This window comes from Phaseolus vulgaris, chromosome 8 (genome assembly GCF_051622355.1).
Source record: "Phaseolus vulgaris cultivar YP4 chromosome 8, ASM5162235v1, whole genome shotgun sequence".
NCBI classification, from domain to species: domain Eukaryota; kingdom Viridiplantae; phylum Streptophyta; class Magnoliopsida; order Fabales; family Fabaceae; genus Phaseolus; species Phaseolus vulgaris.
The window spans coordinates 44,849,881-44,874,027 of NC_143505.1; the positions used below are offsets into that span (position 1 = coordinate 44,849,881).

Genomic DNA, 24,147 nt, shown 5'->3' on the forward strand with positions numbered 1-24,147 from the left:
AGCCTTATTGATTCTCTCTAAATCAGAGTTTTTCCCATTATATTGAGAGGTCCTTGATCTCAGGGGAAGATTGGGACATTGTACCTGGAGAGGTTAGAATACTTGGTTATCGAAATATTTTAGAATACTTGGAGAAACTATAGAGGTTGGGAATATTGGGTGAACCTAAAGAGGTTGAGAATACTTATAATGTACAGGGATGTAGACTACTGGTGACCTGAAGAGGTGTAGAATACTTGATAGTGAAAGGCTCTTGAGTGGGTTGCACAAGGGGACTGAGCAAAGTCCTTGTTGTGAGGGTGAGTTAGTATAAATTCAATGTGCATTTCTCTCTTTATCTTTATCTTTATCTATTACTTGTTAAATTTTGTGTTTGTTTTTAGGTTTGTGGATAGAGTTTAGACTCCATTCAACCCCCCCTTCTAGAGCCAATTGTACCTTCAGTTGGTATCAGAGTTAACCTCAGGGGTTAGTTATTTACAAAACTTGAGGAAACAATCCTAGGTAAACTCGTGGAATTTGATGGACAAGCAATCAACCCCCTGTGGTTGTTCGAGTGAGTACAAAAGGGATTTTATGTTACTATTGTTGTAGATCCCTCAATAGATTATACTCACACTAATGTATCAAACTAGTGTGAGTTATATGTTGAAGATAATCTCGTGTGCCTAGTCACACTTGGACAACAAATATAAAGAAGGTTAACGATACATGGTATCCCTTTACAACATGAATGAAAGCATGTGGTGGTTGATGAAGCTCGAGATGTTGTTGCTTGAGTGGCTTTGCCCAACAAGGTTCAATTGGTGGGGGAGGCTTTAGGCACATATTTGGCTTGGTTTACACATCTAGTTAAGTCAGTCTCAACACAACCACATGTATTATGTTGTGTTATTTTCTGTTTAGTTATTATTATTATTATAGTTTCTATCAATGTTGAACTAATATTTTGCCTTTGTTTAGGATCATATCTATCATGGTAAGCAAGTTATGGGATGACCTCCTAATGATGATGATATGGTAGAAGTTGAGGCTGATCCAATATTTCAACTTCTAACCATATTACCCAAGTTGACGAGGAAACCATTGCAACTACATTGGAACAACAATTGATACTACTATTTTTCCTTTGTACATTTACTTACCATACACATTGGAGGTTGTTGGGGGAACCTCCATGTTAAACATTTCAATTATACAACTATGGGCCATGTAAGTCATTTAATAGTCTATGTTTTCCATATTATAATAAGTACATTTAACTTATAATTCATTGAGTTAGGTTTATGAACAAATTGAGTGTGGACAAAATATAGCAAAATATATGGACTTCTTGAGCCTCAATCCATCTAGAAATTTGGGAACACAAAGATCCATATCCAACAATACATGCAAACATGGATGAGTGACTCCGAGAGGCATATTTACTTGCCTCCATATATTGAAGGGTTAGTTTTCTAACTTATATTTTTTAAATTCTTTAATTATATAACTAGTAGTGTGTTTTTGTTCGCTCCAAAAAACCTAGCCATGACATGAAAAACTTATTACAAGGACAAATTTTACATTTTTCATTTTATTGCAAGTATAAGTGTATTTGGACTAACATGTGTCTTTGCTTTAAGTTACGGATGACACAAACTTTTAAGTGAAAGGAAAAAAACAAAATCACTACAATTCATCTACCCTAAGGTTATGCATCTTTTAATACATATAATAGTTATTTTATGTCCAAGATGTATGGAATTAATTTTTTTGACTTCTTTCTTTCTCATTTTAGTGTAATAAGCAAGAAGAGTCATGTGTGGCTACTATAAGATGTACTTGATGAAAGTTATTATTTGGTTAAGTATTATAGACTCCTGGACATAGGTAACACATCTAAACATAAGATGATTTGTATTTTACCTTTATAATGACGATGTACTCACGTGGATGAAATGTTTCAATTTTCAATGATCAATTTCCATAGTCTTAGAATGACTTCCAAAATATAAGAGAACAACTACTTTTCTTCTCCATATGTAGTTTAATTTTATTTTGTTGTTCATAAGTTTTTAAGGTTATATTAGATTATTTTGCATAAATTTTTAAGTTGAAATGTTTATTTATCATTATTGGGAGTTATTGGAAATTGTTTGTATTTCCAATTTTGGTTTGAAGTTGAAAGCAATGTAATTTAAGAAAGAAAAAAAAAGTCCAAATTTTATATCGGACCTTGCATTATTTAACATAAATTTTTAGACAATTTTAATTTCTTTTTTATTCAAAATGTACATATATTATGTTTTGATTCGACATAAAATAGATATTTTTATGTAAAATATTTATATAAAAATACATAAATTTTAAATAATAGACATAAAAAACCTATTTTTGCAGTAATTTTTTTTAGTTCTCTTTTACTTTACTAATGTCAAAATATTATTTAAAACTACCAAATGTTTTTCTTCGAAAGTAAAAAGAAAGTTAAAAGGTTGGTTTAAGTTTTGTCCTTTTGAGAGTGATGTGAAGGTCACTTGGGGGGTCCTAATTAAAGAAGGGGCATGTGGTAGGGCATATAAGTATTACCAAATTAATTGCTCATTCATTGTGACTCTTTGTAGTTTATTGTTCGCATTTAAGTGCAGTGAACAGGCAAAGGTATTAATAAGATAAGCAAGTATAATTGTACTGAAATAACGTACACAGATATCATATATGGATCTGCATGCAGGTACACTGCTTTTAATTTCCTTAATTGCAATGGTCCTTCCAGGGGTACCATCCAATTATGAACACTCACTTTTCATTTATTAATGAGATGGTAGTAGGAAATAGTATGTATGATTTTGGAGCCATTTGCTCCATCATGCACCACATTCAGTAATTTAGATGCATCACATTATATCACATTGTATATTCTACTAGATTCTTTTCTCTATCTTAAAATATATTCATTTCAATATACTTTAAAATATCAAAATCAACATATTTTAAAGGTACAGTACAATGACAAAAAAAATTAATATAAAAATCACATTTTTATAAATCGAACTAATTACATAAGCACAATAATAATGTGAACATCATAGTAATAATGTTTTTGCTCATAAAAATAAAATCATAGTTGTTTAGTGAAAATAAATTTTCTCCAACTTGCAAAAAAATATGAAAGGAAATTTACTTATAACAGACACTTTTTCTTAGGTGTAATATCCCCTTCAATGTAAAAGGATTCTTTATGTCAATAATTGAAATGATATATCAGGTTGTTTACTTTTACAAAATAATACAAACGATAAACTAAGTATGTTATATTTAAGACACTCCTTAAGTTACAATTAAATTGTATGTAACAAGCTTGTTATAAATATAAATATGGTATGTTATATGTGAGTTATGACAGTTATTAAAAATCATTACAATTATCTGTATAATACAGTAGGTTAATCAGAGTCACATTTTTCCTTCAAAATATGTCATTTAGAATTGTCATTTTATGAAGTCTACCACTCTCTCGTGTTTTTGTTCTCTCCATACCATTCCTCTATTTTCCAAAACAATTTTTCTCCATTCCCTCCACAACACTCCTGTAACCCCTCGTAAAAACAAGGACCCGAACCTTGATAAGTGTCTAATTTTAATAATATTTCATATTAAAATATAGGCACTTATGAGTATTAATTTATGAATTACATATAAAATAATTCTTAATTTATGAATTTATACCTTTAACATATTTTATGATCTTTATTTGAATAAGAGCATTTTTTTTCCCAAATTTGATGTTAATTTCAGGTTTCTATGGAAGAATTAAGATGACTAGGCTAAAAAGAAATAGGTATAATTACCTTATTCGTCCCTACATTTAGGATCAATATTCAATTTAGTATAGTGGTTTTTAAAAAAAATCAATTTGGTCCATATGTTTTTTAAAACATATACAAATTGGCCATTTCCGTTAAGTCGCAACTTACGGCGTTAAATGATGCTTATGTAGCAGAGATGTGAGATTGAGAAATATGACGTGTCAAGATCAGGTGCTGACGTGGTTGTTGAACCATTGTCGATTTTGTGTCTCGCCGAAGCGTTGTGGGAATGGACGGTGTTGGTTTCACCATTCTTCTTCTGGGGCACAACCACGGTGGCGACGAAGGAAGTGCTTCCAAAATCTGGATCGCTCTTCGTTTCAGCTTTTCGCCACATTCATTCATTTTGCTTTTCCTCCAACACTCACTAATCATGTAATGGCATAAACTCTCGTACATACCTCTTACCTAAAGCCCAAACCTTCCAATCTAACTTCCCAAACCAAACAAATTCTCAAAAACCCCACCATGACTGCCCTTAATTTCAACGCATGGCTACACTCGAGCTTCACCAGATCTAGATCCCCAACTTTTCTATTTTATGGCCTCACGCTAACTTCCCCATTCCCATTCCCATTCCCTCCCTCACAGTTACCAAACGACCAAGACATAAGCCTTATTCATCCACCGCGTCTTTCACACTCTCTATACTTCTCATCAAAGAGAAGACGCTTCAGACGGAAGAAAAGTCGGCGTTCAACTTCAAGTCCTACATGCTCCACAAAGCCAACGTCGTGCAGGCGCTCGATGACGTCGTTCCGCTTCGCGAGCCGTTGTGGATCCACGAGGCCATGCACTAGTCCCTCATCGCCAGCGGTAAGCGCATGCACCCCATCCTTTGCGTTGTCGCCTGTGAGCTTGTCGGCAGCTCCACCACCACCGCGATGCTCGCTACCTACGTCATCGAAATCGAAATCAGGAATGCCAACGATGACTTCGGTAAAGTAAAATAAAAATAAAATAAATCTCTTATAAAACTACACATAATGTTGTTTATTTATAGATGAAAATAATAACATAATAACCAAAAGTATGAATTAAGCTTGTTACAACAACAATATATTATCATAAAATAAAAAAAAGTCTCCCATCAATACACAAATAGTAATTAGAACAATCTCAAAAAAAAAAAAAACATGTTTTGATGATTGCAAACAAGAAACATGAAAATGAAAATTACCTTAAACCATAGTTGCTTCTGTGTGAACAAGTTTTTTTCCACTCTTGAGATTTGATTGTGGATCTAACTAACTATTGAAAGCTGAGAATCAAGTTTAGTAAATATAAAAAAAAATTAAACACTATCTAACTGTGACCGAAGATTTTTTCTTATATAAAAACTATTGTTATTAATATGAATTTATAACAATTCATCATTTACAATATCATGTAGTGAATGGCATTTCCCATCAATGTGTTTGAATCTTGAATTTAAAAAATAAATTCATTAAAAAGAATAATATTCTAATTAGTGACAATTTGTTCTGAACAAAACTAACTTCATACACTATTTGTTTTAGCTATAACAATTCTCTATATATACTTTCTTTAATAGCAATGGATTTTGCTTATATAGTGAATAAAACTACACACCATTGCAAAATAGCAACTACTAAGTCACAAATGCCCTTGAAAATTTAATTATATAGTTTGAAGTAAATTTCTTGGAGTGAATGTGTTTAAATGTATCGAGTTTAATACTGCACGAAAGTGTACCACTAAAATAACACCTTTTATTAACAATACCACTAAGATAGTTCAAAATTCATTTCATAAATCCTTTTTATTTTGTTTGTTTAACAACAACGTACGGACTGCACTAACAATATTTGTATTTTTTTACATAATTATTATACCAACCTACTCACTTTATGCATAGAATTCACTTTATATCTAATTTCTTAGTTTTATGGACATTATTTAGAATTCAACTTAGAACTAGTAACACAGTTTTAATGTGGATTTATAATAATAGTCTTGCTAGATAATTATAGTTTATTTTGTATTTATTTACAAATTCGCTCAAGTTAATCACTTTTTTAATAATCTTACTTTATCTTTGGATGAGAAATTTTAAAAATTAAAAATGTTTGAAAATTGAATTGCATTAATTTTTAAAATGGATAAATTAATTCAAATTTTTTAAATTTCAAATTCTCAATATTAACATGGCAACTTAATTTTTAATTATATATATAGAGATCAAAATATGAGTGTAACTTTTATGAATTGTTGCACTACCATAAAAAATATTAAATAAATAAAAAATTGTAGTCTTTGAAATATAGAAATTATCATTTGTGTCAATTTAAAAATAATATTTATAATAATAATACATAATAAAATGATTATACTTTAGTACATTTTATATTACGTCGATTCTGATTTATATGTTGAGTGGCTTGGGTTCTGCTCGGTATATCAATTTGATATAAAAATGTATTTTATGTTGTTTAAACCTGTATGTACGAAGGAAGTTGTCAATAGTTGTTGGGGAGGGATTTGGATAGCATTTGTAGGTGAAATATGGAATCATAGGAACAATTGTATTTTTAAGAATGAGAGAGTATATTTTTTGGAGGTCTTTATTGTGGTCCAAAGGAATTCCTGGTCTTGGGTTACGACTAAGGAAAGTTTGGTGAACTTCTCATACTCAGATTGGTGCTTGGGTCTGATGTGTTGTATGAAATATTTGGAATGATGGTATTGTGCATAATATTAATTTCTATATGTCCATGACGGTTGGATTTTGGTGCAGGTTCTTGTGGTAGATAACTGCTGAGGCTATGAAGCAGACAAGTTCTTGTTTTACTGTTGGTGTGGTTACGAAAAGAGAAAGTGACTCCCAGTCTGGTTTGCTGGATTTTTTTGCAAGGTCTTGTGGTATATAGTTGCTGAGGCTATGAACAGGTATTGTGACTCCCGGACAAGTTAGTAGGCATGTAAAGTTCCTTTAGGTTTTGAAGAAAGTGGGTCCAATGTTGAGTGGTTTTGTGGGTTTTGGTTGTGGGTGGGAGAATTTGATTTATAAATATGTTTGTGGGCTTTTCGTTGTAATAGGGGATGTTTGTGTATAATGCTGATATCTTTTGATGTGACTTATCATTGCTTTCGTTTGAGGATTGATTTGGTGGTCTGTAGAATATGAAGAATGTCTATAGATCAGGTGTTGAGCATGTTGGCTTTGACCATGTTTTGTATGAAGGTTGAGATACTCTTGAAGTGTTCGGGTTGAGACACCCCTGAAGTGTCCGTATAAGGGTTGAAACACTACTGAAGTATATAATTTTATTTTATTTATTTATTTTTTATAAAAAATACAATAATTTTAAATTAATATAAATTTTTCTATATATAATTTTATATCCAAAAAATATTTTGTTATAGTAATATTATTATTATTATTTTTTAATTAGAAATGTTTGAAAAATGATTAGTTGTACTTAACAGCTACATTTGAATGACGTGGAACCATATTCAAGTGAGACACGTGTGTTAAAACCTTAACTCGCAAAGGTAAATGGGTAACACGAGTAAGTGGTATAGACAAGAAAACCTTGCCCATTCATGCTTGCTATATCAAAGGTGGGTTTTCCTTCATTAGTAGCTCTAATGATGAAGGAACCATTACGTTTGCAAAAGTAAAAGACTAAATTAACATATTTATTAAACATTAAAAATAATACAGGTTAATTTTGGAGGTAACAAAAACTTATTTAACTCACATAATCGCAACACACTAGAGGAGTGTCTACTACATGTAAATATCTGAAAACTATCTTACACGCTGTTTACATATGCATTGGTGCTTCCTTGTACATAAAAGATGTACCAGAGATAAAATTCGACTGAACCTGTAAAAAATACTTTTAATATGTGAAAAATAATAATACAGGTTATGGATAATTCATCCTTACCATTTAAAATTAAATTAATAAATTAATTAGTAAGGTTTCCACACAAGTTTAGTAGAGAAGTTTAAATCTAACTTCTAAAACGGAATAAAAATTTTAAACACTTATATATTATGATTCTTCTCTCTAATCGATTTGGATCTCAAGATAACTATATAATTCTTTTATTGGAGTATGTAAAACCTCTCTTGCTCACTTCCTGTAAAAAGAGAAACAGATAAAAATTTCGATACGACCTCTAATGAACCTTAAATGTAAAAGTGAGTAGGTTGTACTAAAACTTTTGTAGTTGTCTCCTGATAAACATTAAATTAGTAAAGCCTATTAGTCAACATTTATACATAAACTTCCAATGTAATCCTTCACACAGGTTTCACCGAAAAAATCTATCAGAGATAAAGCAACATGCGGTAAGATTGCAAAGTTTGGTGCAAATATGGTAGAACTACAGAATCCTGGTTAAAAACAAGATTATTTCAGTAACAATAAAATGGGTACAGTTAATCGCTTTTACAATTCTGATTTGGTAATCCTATCGCTGCTGTAGTTTATTTTATCGTCTCAGCCGATGATGATTATCATTGGCAAAAATAAACCATTATCATAGCGCTTTTATTTTGACAGAACAAATGGCTTTCCATGCTCCGAAGTTGGATCATGCAGGTTTCCTTTCCATGTTAGCAATGTATTGCGAATAAATCTTTCTGTACAAACCACCTTTGCACACCACTGATATATCTTCAGGAGTCAACTTCATTCTACCTTTGCTCAAATAATGTGGACCAACCCGCCTGCATTCAAACATTATGTGATCAACCAACAATTCAAGGATTCTTGCTTAACTTTTCCACTTAATAAGAAGGCTCAAAACTGAATTTGCTTTAAAACATGTACCTTCGTTTTTTCACATTTTCTGAACCATGTGAAATGCGGAAACCTTCAGAAATTGAGATTTGGCGTAGTGAAGACATGTATTCACTGAATGCAAGACCTTTCATTGACAATAATGATCTTGCTGGAATGATAGACCGGATCACTTTGGAAAAAGATGTTCTGTTTTCATCATATTGCCAAAGGGCAACATCAGCAAATATTGCAAGAATTTCTAAGATAATAAAGTGCCAGATAGGTGTGGAATTGTGTGCACTAACAATTCAAATCATAGAAAAAGATAAATAGACTTTCTAGTACAGTCCCAAGATTCATCCAACACCCCTTTTATAAGTGACTAAGAAAGAACAAAAACAAAAACTAAAAGTAATAAACAAAGACTGTGTGGATGTTGTAGGGGTGTTTGATAAAAGAAAGTGGTATGTGTATCACCACTCTAAAGTTTAGAGTCATGGATACCTACCTATTCGTATCAATTGTCGGGTCATTCATCTCTAATAGCTTATTGTCATAGATACTAGTGCTTTTTGTTTGGTCCTGTCTAGATAATTTTCCCAGTGCCATAACATTAGTAGTGCTAGCCAACATCTCCGAGATTAGATCTACCTCGTTCTTACAACCAAACTCGGATCCTACATCTGATATATGTTTGGCATAAAAAGAAAAACCATGTGCAGCAACAGTAGACATCATCACTTGCTCATCATACCAACTCTTTGTGGCTTCATCAAAAAGGGTCACTGGAGGCTCCATAAGACCCTGCACATTATTATCATAATTAAGGTGCTGGTACAATATAAATGAAGAAAAACACTTTTTAACACACTTACACATTGTTTTTGTTGGTGATTATGAAACAATAAGTCAGCTTCAGAAATTAGATCGGTCAGCCCACTTGTAAGTCTAAGAACTTGGCTAACATTCAGCTGTTCTGAGTTGGCATGCTGTCCTAAGTCCTTTTGACATATACGAAGTTCCCTCCACAACTTTTCTATCATATCCATCGGCACAGATGGACTGGAGTCAAGAAACTTTGAGTTTGATATAAAATCAGCATGACTGCGCTCATCTATCACATTACTCACAGTTGTGGTTTTCGTGTTCCCATCTCTGAAATTTTGCACAGCTGCTTTTGTCGAAGAAGATTCTGGAATTTCAGTATTTGCAAATGGATCAGAATTTTGTGGCAATTTGTCTAAGGACTGACAAACACTCAAAGTGATCGGTGTCTGCTCATTATTAAGAGATACTTCTACTGGACCAGCATGACAGCAAGACACTGATCCAGACAATGGCTTTATTCCCTTTTGAATTGTTGTCTCAGGAATGGAACAGGATGCATAAAATGATGTACTTGGATAGTTTTGATTCATTTGAAACTTAGAGAGATATTCACTGTTGCTTTCCAGGGAATGTGTCTTGTAAACTTCCTCATGAACGTCTAAAGAATGTGCATTATGTGGATCCTTCTCAGAACCAAGTTTACTTTGACCCTCTTGCCAAGAGGATGTTACCGGGGATCCAGAACAATTTGAAAATTCAGAAATAGCACTATGTTGACTTTCAACCCCATTGTGGTATGTAAGAGATCTCTTGATTCTCTTTACCTTGGCCTCTAAATAATCAGTATTCATACACTTCACATCTAAATCCTTTTTCCTTTCATTTATGTCTAGCTCTTGGTTAACTGACCCCTGCAAGCACGAGTTTTCATCCATTGTGGCTATTGACTTAGCAACTTCCTTCTCAATTAGTTGGGACAACTCTGAGGGATAACTCCAGGGCAGTATCTTCGGTATAATCTTGTGACAAGCCTCAAGATCAAAAGGAAGCAAACCATACACCTTTGGCACTTTCCTGTCTGGACAGTAAAAATTGAAAACGTTAGATTTCTGGAATGAGGACTTACGTTGCATTATTAGCCAATATTAATTACCTATGCATTCATATTCACACACACAATATATATTACAGTTGTTAGTTTCTAGAAGTACCCTGGGAACAAATATTTCCATCAAAATGAAATCACAACTTAAACATGTATTAAGAAAATAGGGAGTGAAAAGGGATGGGAAGAAACATCTTCAGTTTTTACTATAAGACCTTTTTTAAAGGAGCAACCTAGAATGAGGCTCCAACCTAGTAGGGTCTTGGGAGGATAGATATAGGTGGAGAGGCTGTTTCTGGGGTTTGACTCACGTTATTCGGGCTTGAATTGGACAGGAACATTAAGGATTTTGAACGGGTTTATGGTTGCTTCAGTTTCCTTTATCTGGTCTAGTGTTAAGAATATCTCACCTCAAGTAAAAGCTAATGTAACTTGGCAAGTTGGTAATGGTCATCTCATTAGATTCTGGAAAAATTGAGGCTACCTGAACCTGTGGCTGACATGATGGGAGTTGATTCATCCATACAACCTCTTCTTCAAAATCACGTTGCTGATTTTATGAAGGGAAAACAGTGAAAAATTTCTACTTTGATACCAATTTGATTAAACAACAGATTTTACTGATTACTATCCCTTTGGATGATGGATAACATATGATTAGATGAGAGCACACACAAAGTGGAGACCTTTCTTCCAATTACGCCTTTCTTTATATACATCAGCAAAAGCCTCAAGTTACTCGGGGAAAGCAAATGAAACAAAGCTGTTCCACCTTCTAGGACTTCTATTCTTTGTAGGCTTTTACATAATAGGATTCCTACAGATGATCTTCTCAGGAAATGTAGCATTATTAATGTTTCCTTCTGTCCTCATTGATATAATTCTTGTGAAACTACAGAACACTTATTTTGTGAATGTCCTTTTGCAGTTAATCTATGGAACTGGCTTGAGAGCATCACTGAACAGCATATGTGCACAACTTGTGTTATTACCCTGCTACAACTTAAAGGGAGTGATCTTGTGAATACTGTCATGTTATCAGTTATAACTTATGTTTGTAGTTGAGATTTGGAACAGTAGGAACAAAATCTAGTTTGATAATCTGATCATAAGTTGGCATATTAGAAACAGGATATTTTCAGCTGTTAATTTATCTAGTTCCTTATGTAGAGGAAGCATGATGTCTCTTCTTCTGAAATTAAAGTTTTAAAAGCTTTTGCTGTTACTTGCAGACCAAGGAAGACAGAACATATCATTTAAGTTAACTTGTATCCTCCTACTTCTGGATGGCTTAAATGCATCAGAGATGGAACCTACTTAAAGCATGGGAATATGTCAGCTTGTGCCATTTTTAGTGACTAAAAGGCTCCGACTATGAGATTTTTTCTAGTCCTCTTCAAGTTGGTAATGCCTTTGAAGTTGAACTTATAGGAGTGATTTTTTATTTTGAGGAAGCTAATCAGAAGGTATTAAGAAGTGGAATGAAAGGTTCTAATCTCTAGCCGATGTGGGATCTCCAATATGTTACATTCTTTTAGTAACAATATGTTAGTTCCTTGCAGATTAAGAAACAGATGGGATAATCGTATGGCTTGGCTAAAAAGATTAATTTAAGATTTCCCCCCATATCTATAGAAAAGGAAATAGAAGTGATGATAGTTTAGCTAATTATGACATTAGAGTTGTTGATTTTATTTGGTGTGATTGTGTTTCTTATGATTATTATAGAGATAGATATGGTTTTTCACATTTTAGGTTTTGGGCCCCCACTTTTGTATTTATTTCTTTTATTTATGCTATCAGGAATGCTGCAAATGATTGATATAGGCTATAGAACTATTATAGAATATATAGTAATTCTTAGCATTCTTATTTTCATTTAAAAAGGTTTAATTATCTTTTTTAGTTCATATATTAAAGGTCAAAATTGTTTTAGTTCTCATACTTTAAAAAGTTTAATATAATTCCAATTTAACTATACTCTCATTGTGATTAAATGTTTTAAAAAAAACTAGGGATAAATTAAACTTTTTAAGAAAGTTAAGCAATGTTAAATTTTTTAGAATGAGGATAAAATTGATTTTCCACCTTTAATATACGAACTAAAAAAGGGTAATTAAGCTTAGAGAGATAACTTTGAAAAGAAGAGTCAGACAATGTGGATATTTTTCTATTTGAGTAATGTTAAAACATTTATTTTATTTAGTCTTACAGAGTATTTAAATACACTTAAATAACGTACAAAAAAAAATCCTGGTCCTTGATACTAGGAGTTGTTGCTGATAATGAAAAACAAAAATAAGAAACTACTTTAAAAACCCAAGTATTCAACTAACAATATAATAAAAGATTCTTATCAATTCACTAATTGAATTATTCAAACTAAATTAAAACTGCTTTAACAACTTCTATCTTCTTCCTCATAACTTGAACGTCTTGGAGAAACATCAACAACCTGATGTTCTATTCTAGATGAGAGTTTTTACTGAGATATTATTGCTTCCTTCTCATGTGATTGGACCTTTGTTATTCTAGTTCTTACTTGGAGACTTCACACACTTCTTACCATATTCTATTTGTGCAGTATTTGTCTTATTTTTTCCTCCTTTTTAGTCAAAGTTACAAAAAGAAAGCATCTTTTGTAGCATTTGTCCTCTTTCCAGCGACCTTCGACGCTAGACTTGGGCATCTGATATAAAAGACTTAACATATAAAAGATGATGTTAATCATCTTACCCATACAGCGGCTCCATTAATGACAAAAATCACTCTTGTTACAAAGTTGAAGGTGATATTTGGTGGGGTTTGGGAATAGGTTTCTATGTTGTTTGCCAACATCTCTTGAGTATCTCACAGCTCCTAGATGTCTCCATGGGTGAGTAGTTGGAGAGAGTTCATGATCTTCTATATGACTTTAACGAACTATTGCCTCCTCTTCTCACTCCTATCTAAGAACTCAAAGACAAACCTTATTTATGTTGATGGCCGTGTACGGGCTTCGGACTTGCTAACGAGTATTTGCCAATCCTTTATCAAATTTTGGGTTCTCCAACTATGCCACCATTACTCCACCTGTCACTCCTAGGTTGGGGTAAAGATTGAGGTATCTAGGACTATTTCGGTTATTAAAGATTTAACTCGTGGAAAATTCGTCTAAAGCTTCAATGAAGAATGATATGTTAGATTTCAACGTGATCAAGTTTTTTGGTATTTATACTCGTACTGTTAAAGTTCTTTGTCCTCTTCCGGTTAGATAAGAGTTTCTTTCACCAAGCTGTGTTAAAATTAACATTGATGGGGCAGCTAGGGATATCTTGGTCTTGCTACTTGTGGAGGTATTTTTCGTGTGAGTATGGGGAAATTTATTGGAACTTTCTCTACGTTTCTTGAAGTTCAAACTGCTCTGGTTGCTGAGTTTTATAGGATTATACATACTATGGAGGAAGCTCAAAAGATGGGGCTTACTAATGTCTGGCTGGAATGTGATTCTGCTTTGGTTTGTGCTGCGTTTACTGTTAGGACTAATGTTCCTTGTATGCTTCGTAATCGATGAAATACTTGTCTTAATTACTGTGGGAAAATCAGGTTTAGAGTTACTCATATTTTTCGTGAAGGAAATGTGTGTGCTGATAAATTGACTAATTTAGGATTTATTCATAAAGAATCTTTTCATTGGTATAATAGGTTACCATCTAGGTTGTTCTTAGAATTCTTTATGAATAGATATAGTTTACCTATGTATAGTTTTTGTTAACATATGGGTTTTGGTCTAGTCCCCCAATATTTTTGTTTTTTCTTTTTTTAATAATACTTTTTTTTTTCATGTGATGACAAATGATTGTTGTTACTTAAGATGTCAGCATAACTGAGATGTTAAGTTGCATAGTGATATTTAACATGAAAGTTTTTATTTAAAAAAGTTTCTATGTCCAATCCTCTAATGATATCCTCTCCTCCATCATCTCCATCTTGATCTTCATCTTCATCACAATCCACATTTGCATCAAAAGTTATATTTTCAAGATCAAATGCATCTAGAGTTGGAACTCTTATTGCTCCATCTAAGTGAACATTTTGACCATCATATGCACCTTGAACTTGCTCAATCTCATCAATATCATCTCCCTCCTCAGTTATCCATGCATCATCTGAATATCATCAAACGAAAGAGCAACCATTTTTCTAATTGAACTAGGCCTTATAAGTGTGTCTTTTTAGGTTATCCTTGGTCTCAAGTGTTTCTCATTCTCTCTTCATCATTATTTGATTTCAACTATAATGTCACCTTCTTTGGGGTTTTTCCTTACTTTGTGTCAATTTCTTTCCCTTTTGGGAGTTCTCATGAACCATGTTAGGGATCCCAGTTAGAGGCATCTCATGGTGACCATCAAGGCCATGGAGCTAGATGTTCTAGGGACTCTAATTAAGTGGGCTTATACTTAACTCAATCTCACAAAACTAGCTTGTAAGGTGAGGATTGCACATCAATATCAATATATATTATAATTTGACCTTACTCCTAACCGATGTGGAATCTCCAATACACCTTACGTTGATGAATGAATATCTTCAGCATGAGATTAAATATTTGTCGATGGTTTAACAAGAGCCCAATTGTAGTGACAGAACAATCCTAATGAACTCGACTAAAATAAGTATGTTTATACTTGACTCAACCTCACAAAACTAACTAGGAGTTGCCAGGTTGTTATTACTGTGGTCAAGGTAGGCATTTTGCGAAGAATTTTTCCCATGCCATCTTTTCAACCTTCAAGTGAAAAGGAAACACCTATGAATTAGATGGAATATTCTAGTGGTTTTGGATCTCTGAGGATTCCGTTCCCCCACAGTTCTGAGTAGTTAATCTACCTACTAGCATGTCATTGTTATTAAGAGAAATTCGAACCTTCTTGATTTTTATGAGTAACTTGAGAATATAAACAAATATAAGATTCAATAATTTAATTATTTTATGTTGGATTTAATTTATCAGGTTCTTATTAATGCATAACATGAGGGAAGAGAAAATGTAGCCTATAATGCAATATCCTTATAAATGTTATTTGGTGTAACAAATAAGATAAAGTGTCCATTGGAGTTTTACAGAAAGAGTGTTCAAATGATAGCTAATACATACACACACGACAAAGTGGGTTATGTTGCACTTCGGTTTTCTTTTATCATTCTTACATTATGTTTCCTTTCTCCTTCATGTCCACTTTGTTTACTATGTTCTCATTACCCAAATGTATGTTTTCTCCCTCCAAATTCACAAGTAGTTTAGTAGAAAGCTCCCTGGGATTGGCCAGTCTAACTAGGAGTTTGTTCATCTTTTTGGTAGGCCTCCATTACATGTGATGGAGGGTATTTAGAATGGTCACCTCTATATCTTGCAGCTATAGGATTGGGATAGAGATAGAGAATAGAAAAGTCTTCTTATTTTGAAATGTTCGTGATCCAATATTAAGTATGTTAATGATGTAATCATGATGTTTTGAGAGACTATAATGATTAGTATGTATGAACTATATGATTCCTTATGAATTATTTATATCTGTATGTCCAAGCCTTAAATGATGATATGTGGTCCCATACAAGATTATTGAGGTTTAGTTGTATGGTTTCACTGGTGACTTAATTGTCCTAACTTTCAAAAGAGATGGTAGCCCTCCTGTTTCTTTATTATTGTGTGTTTTGATTATGTTGTACTTGAAGGCTCGCCAGACTAAGGGAATCGTAGTCCAATGCTCACTCTCCATGCAGACTTATAAATGGTGTAGAAAATCTGACATAATAGTGTATATGCACTACAAGAAAACTGGTGTGGGCACCTCTTGATGCTAATAGAAAAATAACCATGGCAATCTAAATGAAGAAAAATTCTATATATGAACAGAAAGAATTTTTTTGAGAATGAATAATAAATAAATGACAGGGCAACTGATGTTCCTTTCCCCTTAGTCTGATGAATATATTTCAAAACAGCTCATCCCTATCTCTCTTGAAAGAAGTAGTATCATTTTTAAGAAAATAAATCTGTGTACATTCTACAAGCTATTGCTAACACAAATGAAAAAAATAGTAGGCCTTAATATGAGAGCAATCAAAGCACACATTAAGTCCAAATTTGAAAACAACTATGGTTTTCTTATAAGTAAAAATCATGCAGACATGCAACAAAAGGGCTTTGTAATACACCTTTGCTATGTTTTTTACTCTGGAACCAGAACTGAAGTTGCATAATGGTTTTCCGAATATCTCCATCGCAAGACTGGATAAATTTTTTCAGTAGAAGAGGATTGGTATTGACTTCTTCTGTGATGCAAACCTGCAGAGTATACTTTCACTTTCAGTTTTCCCAGCCTTGAGGGTTGAAATTTGGAAATCCTAAAGCACATACCTTGTACATATGGCACAGTAACTCTTCTCGCAATGGAAATGAGAAAGAAACATGTAGTCTTGCAAAATTGTTTGGTAGGCCACCATTATTTCCTAATTTGGAAAAATTACATTGTGATAAATACAAACACATATATAAAATCTATAGAATGAGCAAAGATGCACTATTTTAACTAGTAATCTCACTATCGCTGGTCAATATAATAGGCCATTTTGCTGTAGCAGAAAAGTGTTGTATGGCAGTGATAAATCCACGATCTTCAGGAAAAATGATGCCCACATCCTCAACTAGAATTAAAGTTTGGCGGGGTTCATCAATAGAACTGGAAGCAATCGCCCAATCATCCATCTTCTTGGCAGCAGGAAGCGACTTCACAGGTTTGAAACAACTGCCAATATAAAAAGACATATAAGTCAACAAAATATTGAAGGAAAGGGACAGAACGTATAAGTTAAAGTATGGTGAGATAAAATAACACAAAAGAAGTTCAATCACAACAGTTCTTAACAAGCATTGACAGGACAGATTAATAAACCTTGTGATTTTGCCCGCACTAGGTTCTTCTAATTTATTCTTGATAGCAGTGATAGCAGCCCCATTTCGACAACTTGATGCATTGATCTGTTAAGACATGAGGGACAAACTTTGATTTTTTTTGCCAGATACATAAACAAAATTACAGATTTATAAAAACAAAAAAGGACAAGTTTTAACAAGTAACAACTAGAAGATATGACAAAAAAGTTTCTCATATAGGAGTGAGGGACATCCCACATCGTATTTCTTAAATACTTCCTATTGGAAAATAGTCCATTATAAGGGCAAATCACTTGTTTCCAACACTACTATTTTTGCCTATAGTAAAGGAAACTGCTGGGTGGTCAAGAAAGTAGGTGAATGCTCCATTTGCCTCTGGTAAGTGATCCACTAATTTTTGAAACAAATACTATGGCCAACAATATCACATCAAAGAGAATAGCCTCCTAGAAGTATTTTTTCAATGCAGATTCTGGAAAGGAAATTCTTCCTTTGTCTAGATATTGTAAAGCCAAAATTTTCTGTCCAGATGTTGTAAAGCCAAAATTTTCTGTTCAAGGTTGAAAAAGGACTTTCGATGAGAATATTTGGTCCCGATTGGAGAAATCACATCAACTTCATTATATAAAGTGAGGACATCACTCACCTTAGAAGCCGGTTATCAATGAAAACATAAATATTCAAAAATATACTTTTAAATAGTTATATACCTCTAAGACATTAAACCCTTGCTCTTGGGCACAAGCATAGACAGCTGCAGACTTGCCACTCTGCAACATTACAAAGGCTTTAGCATCCAGTAAGTTATGAGAAAAAATGTTTACACTCAGAACATTATATCCAAAAACATATAAATGATGATAATCTAGTTACAAAAGGGAAGTAGATTTTATTCATGTACCTATATATCAAGAATAAAAAGGACTATTTCTTAAAAATGCCACAAACAGAGTAAAAAATGACAGATTTTCTCTTGATCATTATTAGCATAATTGAACAAAGATCAACAATGTTATGCTTACCCAACATGCTTACCCAACCGAGAAAATTGTGGAAGAAACAATGAGAAAGTTTGGATTTTATATACATTCACTCAATCAAAATCCAAGAAAAACGAGACTATTATTACTTAATACTATCATTAGAAACTCAATTAAATTCCTCAACCTTTCGGAATATTTTATGATCATTCATAAACATTCAATTACATTAAAACTTAAATAAAGATTCATGTTTACATTTCTTCTAGACGTAGAGGTTAATTCCTTCGAGAGAAAATGAAGAGTTGTTGATAACCTAAATACTGATGTTAAGAGAAATAGCACAAAAACCAGTAAAAGAGTAAGTTACTACAACTGCTTTTTATGTTGAATCATACTCAACTCCCTCAATTTCATAATCCTAACAGAAAACCCCTCCAAATTTATAAATATGCTGCATTTAAATCCATCCAAAATCTTTACATTTTTTATAAATTTATTAAACAAGGTAATCTGTATTTACACAATTAAAATCTTTCGACCTTGATCAGAAAGAAAGCTCCAGAGAATTTTGGGAGCCACAGCAGAATGCAACATGTGTCATGAAGTTGGTCAAATACGACTGTATTTGGTAACAGAATAGAGATTATAGAACCACTATCAGTTGCAGCTATATAGGTTTGTATGTAAGGATGCAATCACGGTGTTCTTGATACCGTACTGAATGAAAAGATGATACTAAAATGATTCGTGAATGTGTGCACACAGAAAGTGTTCTAATTTACTATTAAAAATTCACTTCTAACTCGCAGTAAACAGAAAAGTGACATATATGATATATCTCTACCACCCTTTTATACTACAATGTATTACAATTAAATCCTTCTGTAATAGTTAAAAATTGAAATTAATAAATTCTTAAATCCCAAAAGTTTTAGAATAGTAGAGTAACAGTATAAGAATAAATAGTAAAAAGAATTATAATCTCACATTAAAAATAAAAAATATTCTTTTAAGTTTTTGTTATAAAAATAATAAAAATGTAGTCACATGAATTATTAATAAGATGAAATAAAACGTTTTCAAAATAAAAATTTTAAACTAAATAACGTAAAAGTAAAAGCAAAGGTTATTAATTTAGTTATTAGTAAAAAAAATTATTAAATAATTTTTCAAAATTCTTGCTATTGATGGTTTTATTATCAATAATATTTCTGCAATTATTTACTTCTATTATTTCAATGTTAGCTGACCTTTCCTAGTTGAACGAGGGTTTTGCATTTTTTGACAAAAGATTTTTGTTGTTGTGGTATTATTTCAATATCATTTTAAATTTCATCATTTAAGAATTATAATTTTTAAATTTACTGATATAAAGGCATTTAATTTTAATATAAAAATAGAATTAGATTTGTGTGCTTATTTAACAATAGAAGGTATTTTATGTAATTAGTAAAAAAAAATTGCAATAATGGTATTTATGTAAAAAAAATTATAATATAGGATTTGGGATTAATTGTATCAATTTAAAAAATAGGAGGTGTTTTGTGTAGGGATTAGAAATAGAAGAGATTTTATTTAAAAAATGCAAAATATAGAGACCTTGAAATAAACACTCTATATTTGATATTACAAGAGTAAAGATAAATTAATATTACCTAGATTCAGCATACCACCAAAAAATTCATGTGCATATAAGCATGAGTGCTTCCAAAATAATACATTATGATTTGGTCTTTTGATACTTTAAAAATAAGTCATTTTCATTTTCCATTTCAGTTGTGATTTTCACCCATTAAATTACGTTTTAACAATGCTAAGGACTATGTGTAAATGGGTGTAAGGTACAATTTTGACAAAAATAAATTTTCACGCACCCCAATTGGTCCTGTAACCAAGAGAACACTCTGTAGGGGACTCTCATGAATATCTTCTGAGTCAGCACCATCATCTTGCCTTTTACTTTGACCCTTGTTAGAGGAACTTTTTCTGCTCTGATAAAGTCTTTTATGCCAAAGATCTAACCAGTCACTCAAGAAATTTATAGCCTCTTCATTACCACACACCTAAGATAGAGTCATGTAACACAAACAACTCGATTCAGGAAATACAAATATGCAATTATTATGGGTGTGTGCATGCCAGGGCTTGTATATGTATAAAAAAAATTACAATATGAACCAGAAGAAATATCTGACCTCAAAGGCTTTTGTTGGCTTGTACTTATGCATCCATAAGCTGCTGTTGTTACCTTCAGAACCATGGTAGTAAGACCTCATGCTGCAAGGCAGGAAATGAATCATGAAAAAAATTTGCTAGTAGTAATTTAGAAGAGACAGCATGGAAAGAAGACAGCAGAAATAAATTTCTAAAATTAGTATACCACATCTATCATGATGTAAACACCCAAAATGATTTCACAACCACCTTGCTTTAATAGTCATAAATGAATCAACTGATTATGCTATATATGGTTCATGTCCATGAAATCAAAGGGTCAAAGTTCAAGAAATTAGCTAAAGTAAGGAACATAACAAAACAGTGCAACTTACTCAGAAAAGAAGTAGTTAATAGCATCCACAACATAAAGGAAATGTAACAAAATAACAAAAAAAATAACTTGTAAAATATACACATTATCACCTTGCTTGAAGAAATTTACACTGTGGCTCACTATCCGGCCTTTTGAAAAGGCCCATGTGTCCTGAAAAGGTATTTTCATTCACCTCCAAGTCCAGATCCTACCAATTACTTGGGAAATGTTATAAATTGCACGGCAGTAAGATTGTTTCCATCTAAACTAACTTCCACGGATTACATAAAACTTTGAAGAGGGTTCAGGTTAGTGGGATCGGTGACAGAGGAAAAAGTATTATAGAGAACAAGATTATGTACCACTTTGACATCTTTTGACTTCAAATGACATTCTGCTTTCTCTAACACAACTGAATTTGGTGGTGATATTTTCAGCATACTATCTGGCTGTATAGAAAGTTGACTTGGACAAGACATGACATTCTTAATGATTGAAGCACTTGAGAGTCTTGAAGCACTAGGTATGTTATCAAGATTTAAGGATTCAACGGAACCTTCCATAAAAGGTAAATTTGAATTCTCTCCAGAATATGCAACTGTGGTATTATCCAAAAATGTCCAGTCACTCCAGTCAATGGGTGAGGCATCATCCTGCATATTCACAAGAAAAAGATTGCACAATTTAAAATTCATAGAACAATAATATACAAACCTTGGTAATTTTATTAATAAAAGAAATTTATTATAATGAAGAGAAGAAATAAGAAAAAAGGTTGGAACATAGAAGTGAAAAGCAAAATAGATGACTGAACAAGCCAAGCACAGTTCAACCCAATTGATAGTTTCAGTGAACAGATTTTGAAATGGTTTTTATTCAAATTAGTTTAATTTGATATTAGTTTAGTTCAGTTAAAATAAATAAAAATAAACTATCATATAAAGGCAGCAAAATATCAAATCACATACACAATTATCATACCTGAACATTTTCAAATACATGACTAGAAGCACCAATTCCTTTTCCTTTTTTCCTAGCAGCAAGTAAAGCTCGCTGGCGTTCATTTTCCTCCTTCCATAGGGAAAAGAAGGGATGTATTTTCAGCCCTGCATACACCTTTGCATAAACCTGATTCCAAGAGGGACAGAAAGTACATCACATATCAGATCACACTTAGCTTAATGCACCAACATTTCACACAATTAAAATTTTAAACAGATATCACTGTTCCATGCAACTCAATAACAAAAAAAAAACTCAAGTCACAGTTCCAAGGAAACATTTACCTCCGCCGACAACTTTGCCTCCAACCTCAGATCGATCTTCTGAGCAGATCCTGGTGAAGCAACAACTGATCCAGTTTTCTTAGGCGTCTTATTCGGCGTGCTAGTCTTCCTAGGCGTGCTATTCTTCTTAGGCGTGTTATTCTGTTCAAGCAAAAACACAAAATAGAAAATCCTCTCAAATTCACATTCTCTTCTCAAATTTCAAAATTCAACTCACATTAGTGAATAAACAGCTTCACGATGAACAAATAACTCTAAATCAGCGACATGCAATGCAATTACTAAGAGGAAATCACTCCAACTCAGCGACATGCAGTGCAGTAACTAAGTATAGTAGGAAGTTGTACCTTGGAAATTCGTTTTCTTGGAGTGAGTTTTGCTGGAGTGTTCATCTTGGAGCTTCCGCGTGCAGGAGAATCTGTGTCCACTTTTTGCATGCGGTTCGGCGTGTTTGGATCCTTCATTATTAGGTGGTTGGTGATTGAATGAATGAGGGTTTTTGAAAAAGGCAGTGCTATTTATTTAATGGAATGTAACAGAAAACAAAAGATTTCTTTAGTTAAGTCAAAATATGTTGAAAATATTGATTAGTAGTTAGAATCCAAATAATTTATTGTTTCAGATTCTAAACCTGCAACACTCACATTAGTTTATTTTAATTAGTTATCTTGTGTGGGAATGTGCAGTAAAGTGTAATTATAATGTATTAATCAACTATTAAAAATTAAAATTAAATATGTATTTAATAAAATCTAAAATATTAACTACTTTTTTTAATTTATGACCATTATTATACATAGAGAATTTAAATATAATTTATTGTTGGGTAGATAATGTTTCTGACTCTTTAAAAAAATTTAATTGCACTTTTAATGTTTAAAAAAAAATTATAAATCTTTAGTACTTTTATTTTAACTCATCATTCTTAATCTCTCAGATTGTTTTAAATTAAGTAAACATTTTGCTTAAATTTAGTTACAAAATTATATTTTCTTAAAACTCATCCTAGTTTTGATTCTAGCTCTCAGGTTGTAACTTAGGATTAAGGTTACATATCTTATGTTGTAAATATTATCTATTATCCATAGTGTATATGTAAATAAATTATAATAACTAGACCAAACAAGAGTGTTTCTAAAAATTATTCTTTAATATTCACTTTTATATTCAGTTTCGATATTTCTGAAAAAAATATCAATTTAAAATAACACTGTATCTTAAATTTAATTATAATGTATATGTTCAAAATATTTATTTATTATAATTTTTAGATTCAAAGTATTCATTTATTATAAACTGTAAATTTAATTATTTAAAATAGATATTTAACTCAGATATTTTTCACATACTAAATTACTATTTTTATAAAAAAAGTGTTTGAAAAAACATTTTTAAGAACCAAACAACTAAAACAAGACAACAAGTATTGTTATTACTGCTTCTCACTGTTACAGATAAAGTAAGTAGTTTTTAGAAAGTTACTCTTAGTTCATTCATTTTTCAATGAACAATATTCTCAAGTATTATTTATGTACTAAATTATCAAAATCCCCAATAATTATTCATAGGACTTTCTTAATATTTTTTTTTCTTTGTAATTCTTTTATTTTGGTAACATTTAAATATTTATAATTTTCTGTTGTTGAACACATATATTAACCCCTTTTGTTATCCTGAGTTAATAACATTGGTATAAATAAGTACAAGTATGTCATATGTTTTTTTTTATTTTTTATGTTAGTGTATCTAGGTGAAGTATATCTAACACTACAATAAAATCATGAAATAGAAACCAATTTTAGATAAAAAAAAATAATTAGCTGATATAGTAACTAAATTAGAGACTATTTTAGAGATTAAAAAAAAT

General features: G+C 32.0%; 1 protein-coding gene, 1 long non-coding RNA gene and 1 pseudogene across 2 annotated transcripts; 2 read left to right on the top strand and 1 right to left on the bottom strand.

Moving 5' to 3' along the window:
* The first annotated feature begins 1,017 nt into the window (after positions 1 to 1,017).
* On the top strand, positions 1,018 to 2,869 carry LOC150025600 (uncharacterized; annotated as a pseudogene).
* A 5,267-nt stretch (positions 2,870 to 8,136) lies between these two features.
* LOC137826791 (uncharacterized) lies at positions 8,137 to 22,765 on the bottom strand. Its single transcript, XM_068632930.2, has 16 exons — positions 22,628 to 22,765; positions 22,281 to 22,421; positions 21,976 to 22,122; positions 21,357 to 21,647; positions 21,105 to 21,202; positions 20,660 to 20,741; positions 20,339 to 20,527; positions 18,192 to 18,251; positions 17,480 to 17,565; positions 17,130 to 17,332; positions 16,945 to 17,036; positions 16,743 to 16,872; positions 9,487 to 10,517; positions 9,120 to 9,415; positions 8,660 to 8,818; positions 8,137 to 8,556 (listed from the first exon to the last, which is right to left on the bottom strand). Exons 1-16 carry the CDS (start codon positions 22,742 to 22,744, stop codon positions 8,421 to 8,423), a joined length of 3,258 nt encoding a protein of 1,085 aa, XP_068489031.2. The 5' UTR covers positions 22,745 to 22,765; the 3' UTR covers positions 8,137 to 8,420.
* On the top strand, positions 10,170 to 12,236 carry LOC137826792 (uncharacterized). Its single transcript, XR_011083585.2, has 3 exons — positions 10,170 to 10,233; positions 10,333 to 10,539; positions 11,473 to 12,236. It is a non-coding gene; the product is annotated as an uncharacterized LOC137826792 (long non-coding RNA).
* Positions 22,766 to 24,147: the final 1,382 nt, after the last annotated feature.

Excerpts from the sequence above, each read along its gene's own strand:
- LOC137826791 (XM_068632930.2), bottom strand. The coding sequence starts at position 22,744 with ATGAAGGATCCAAACACGCCGAACCGCATGCAAAAAGTGGACACAGAT. Across the intron at positions 10,518-16,742 it reads GAGTAAAAAACATAGCAAAG|ACAGGAAAGTGCCAAAGGTG; the intron begins GTGTATTACAAA and ends TTTACTGTCCAG. Across the intron at positions 8,819-9,119 it reads CCGACAATTGATACGAATAG|AACATCTTTTTCCAAAGTGA; the intron begins GTAGGTATCCAT and ends TGATGAAAACAG.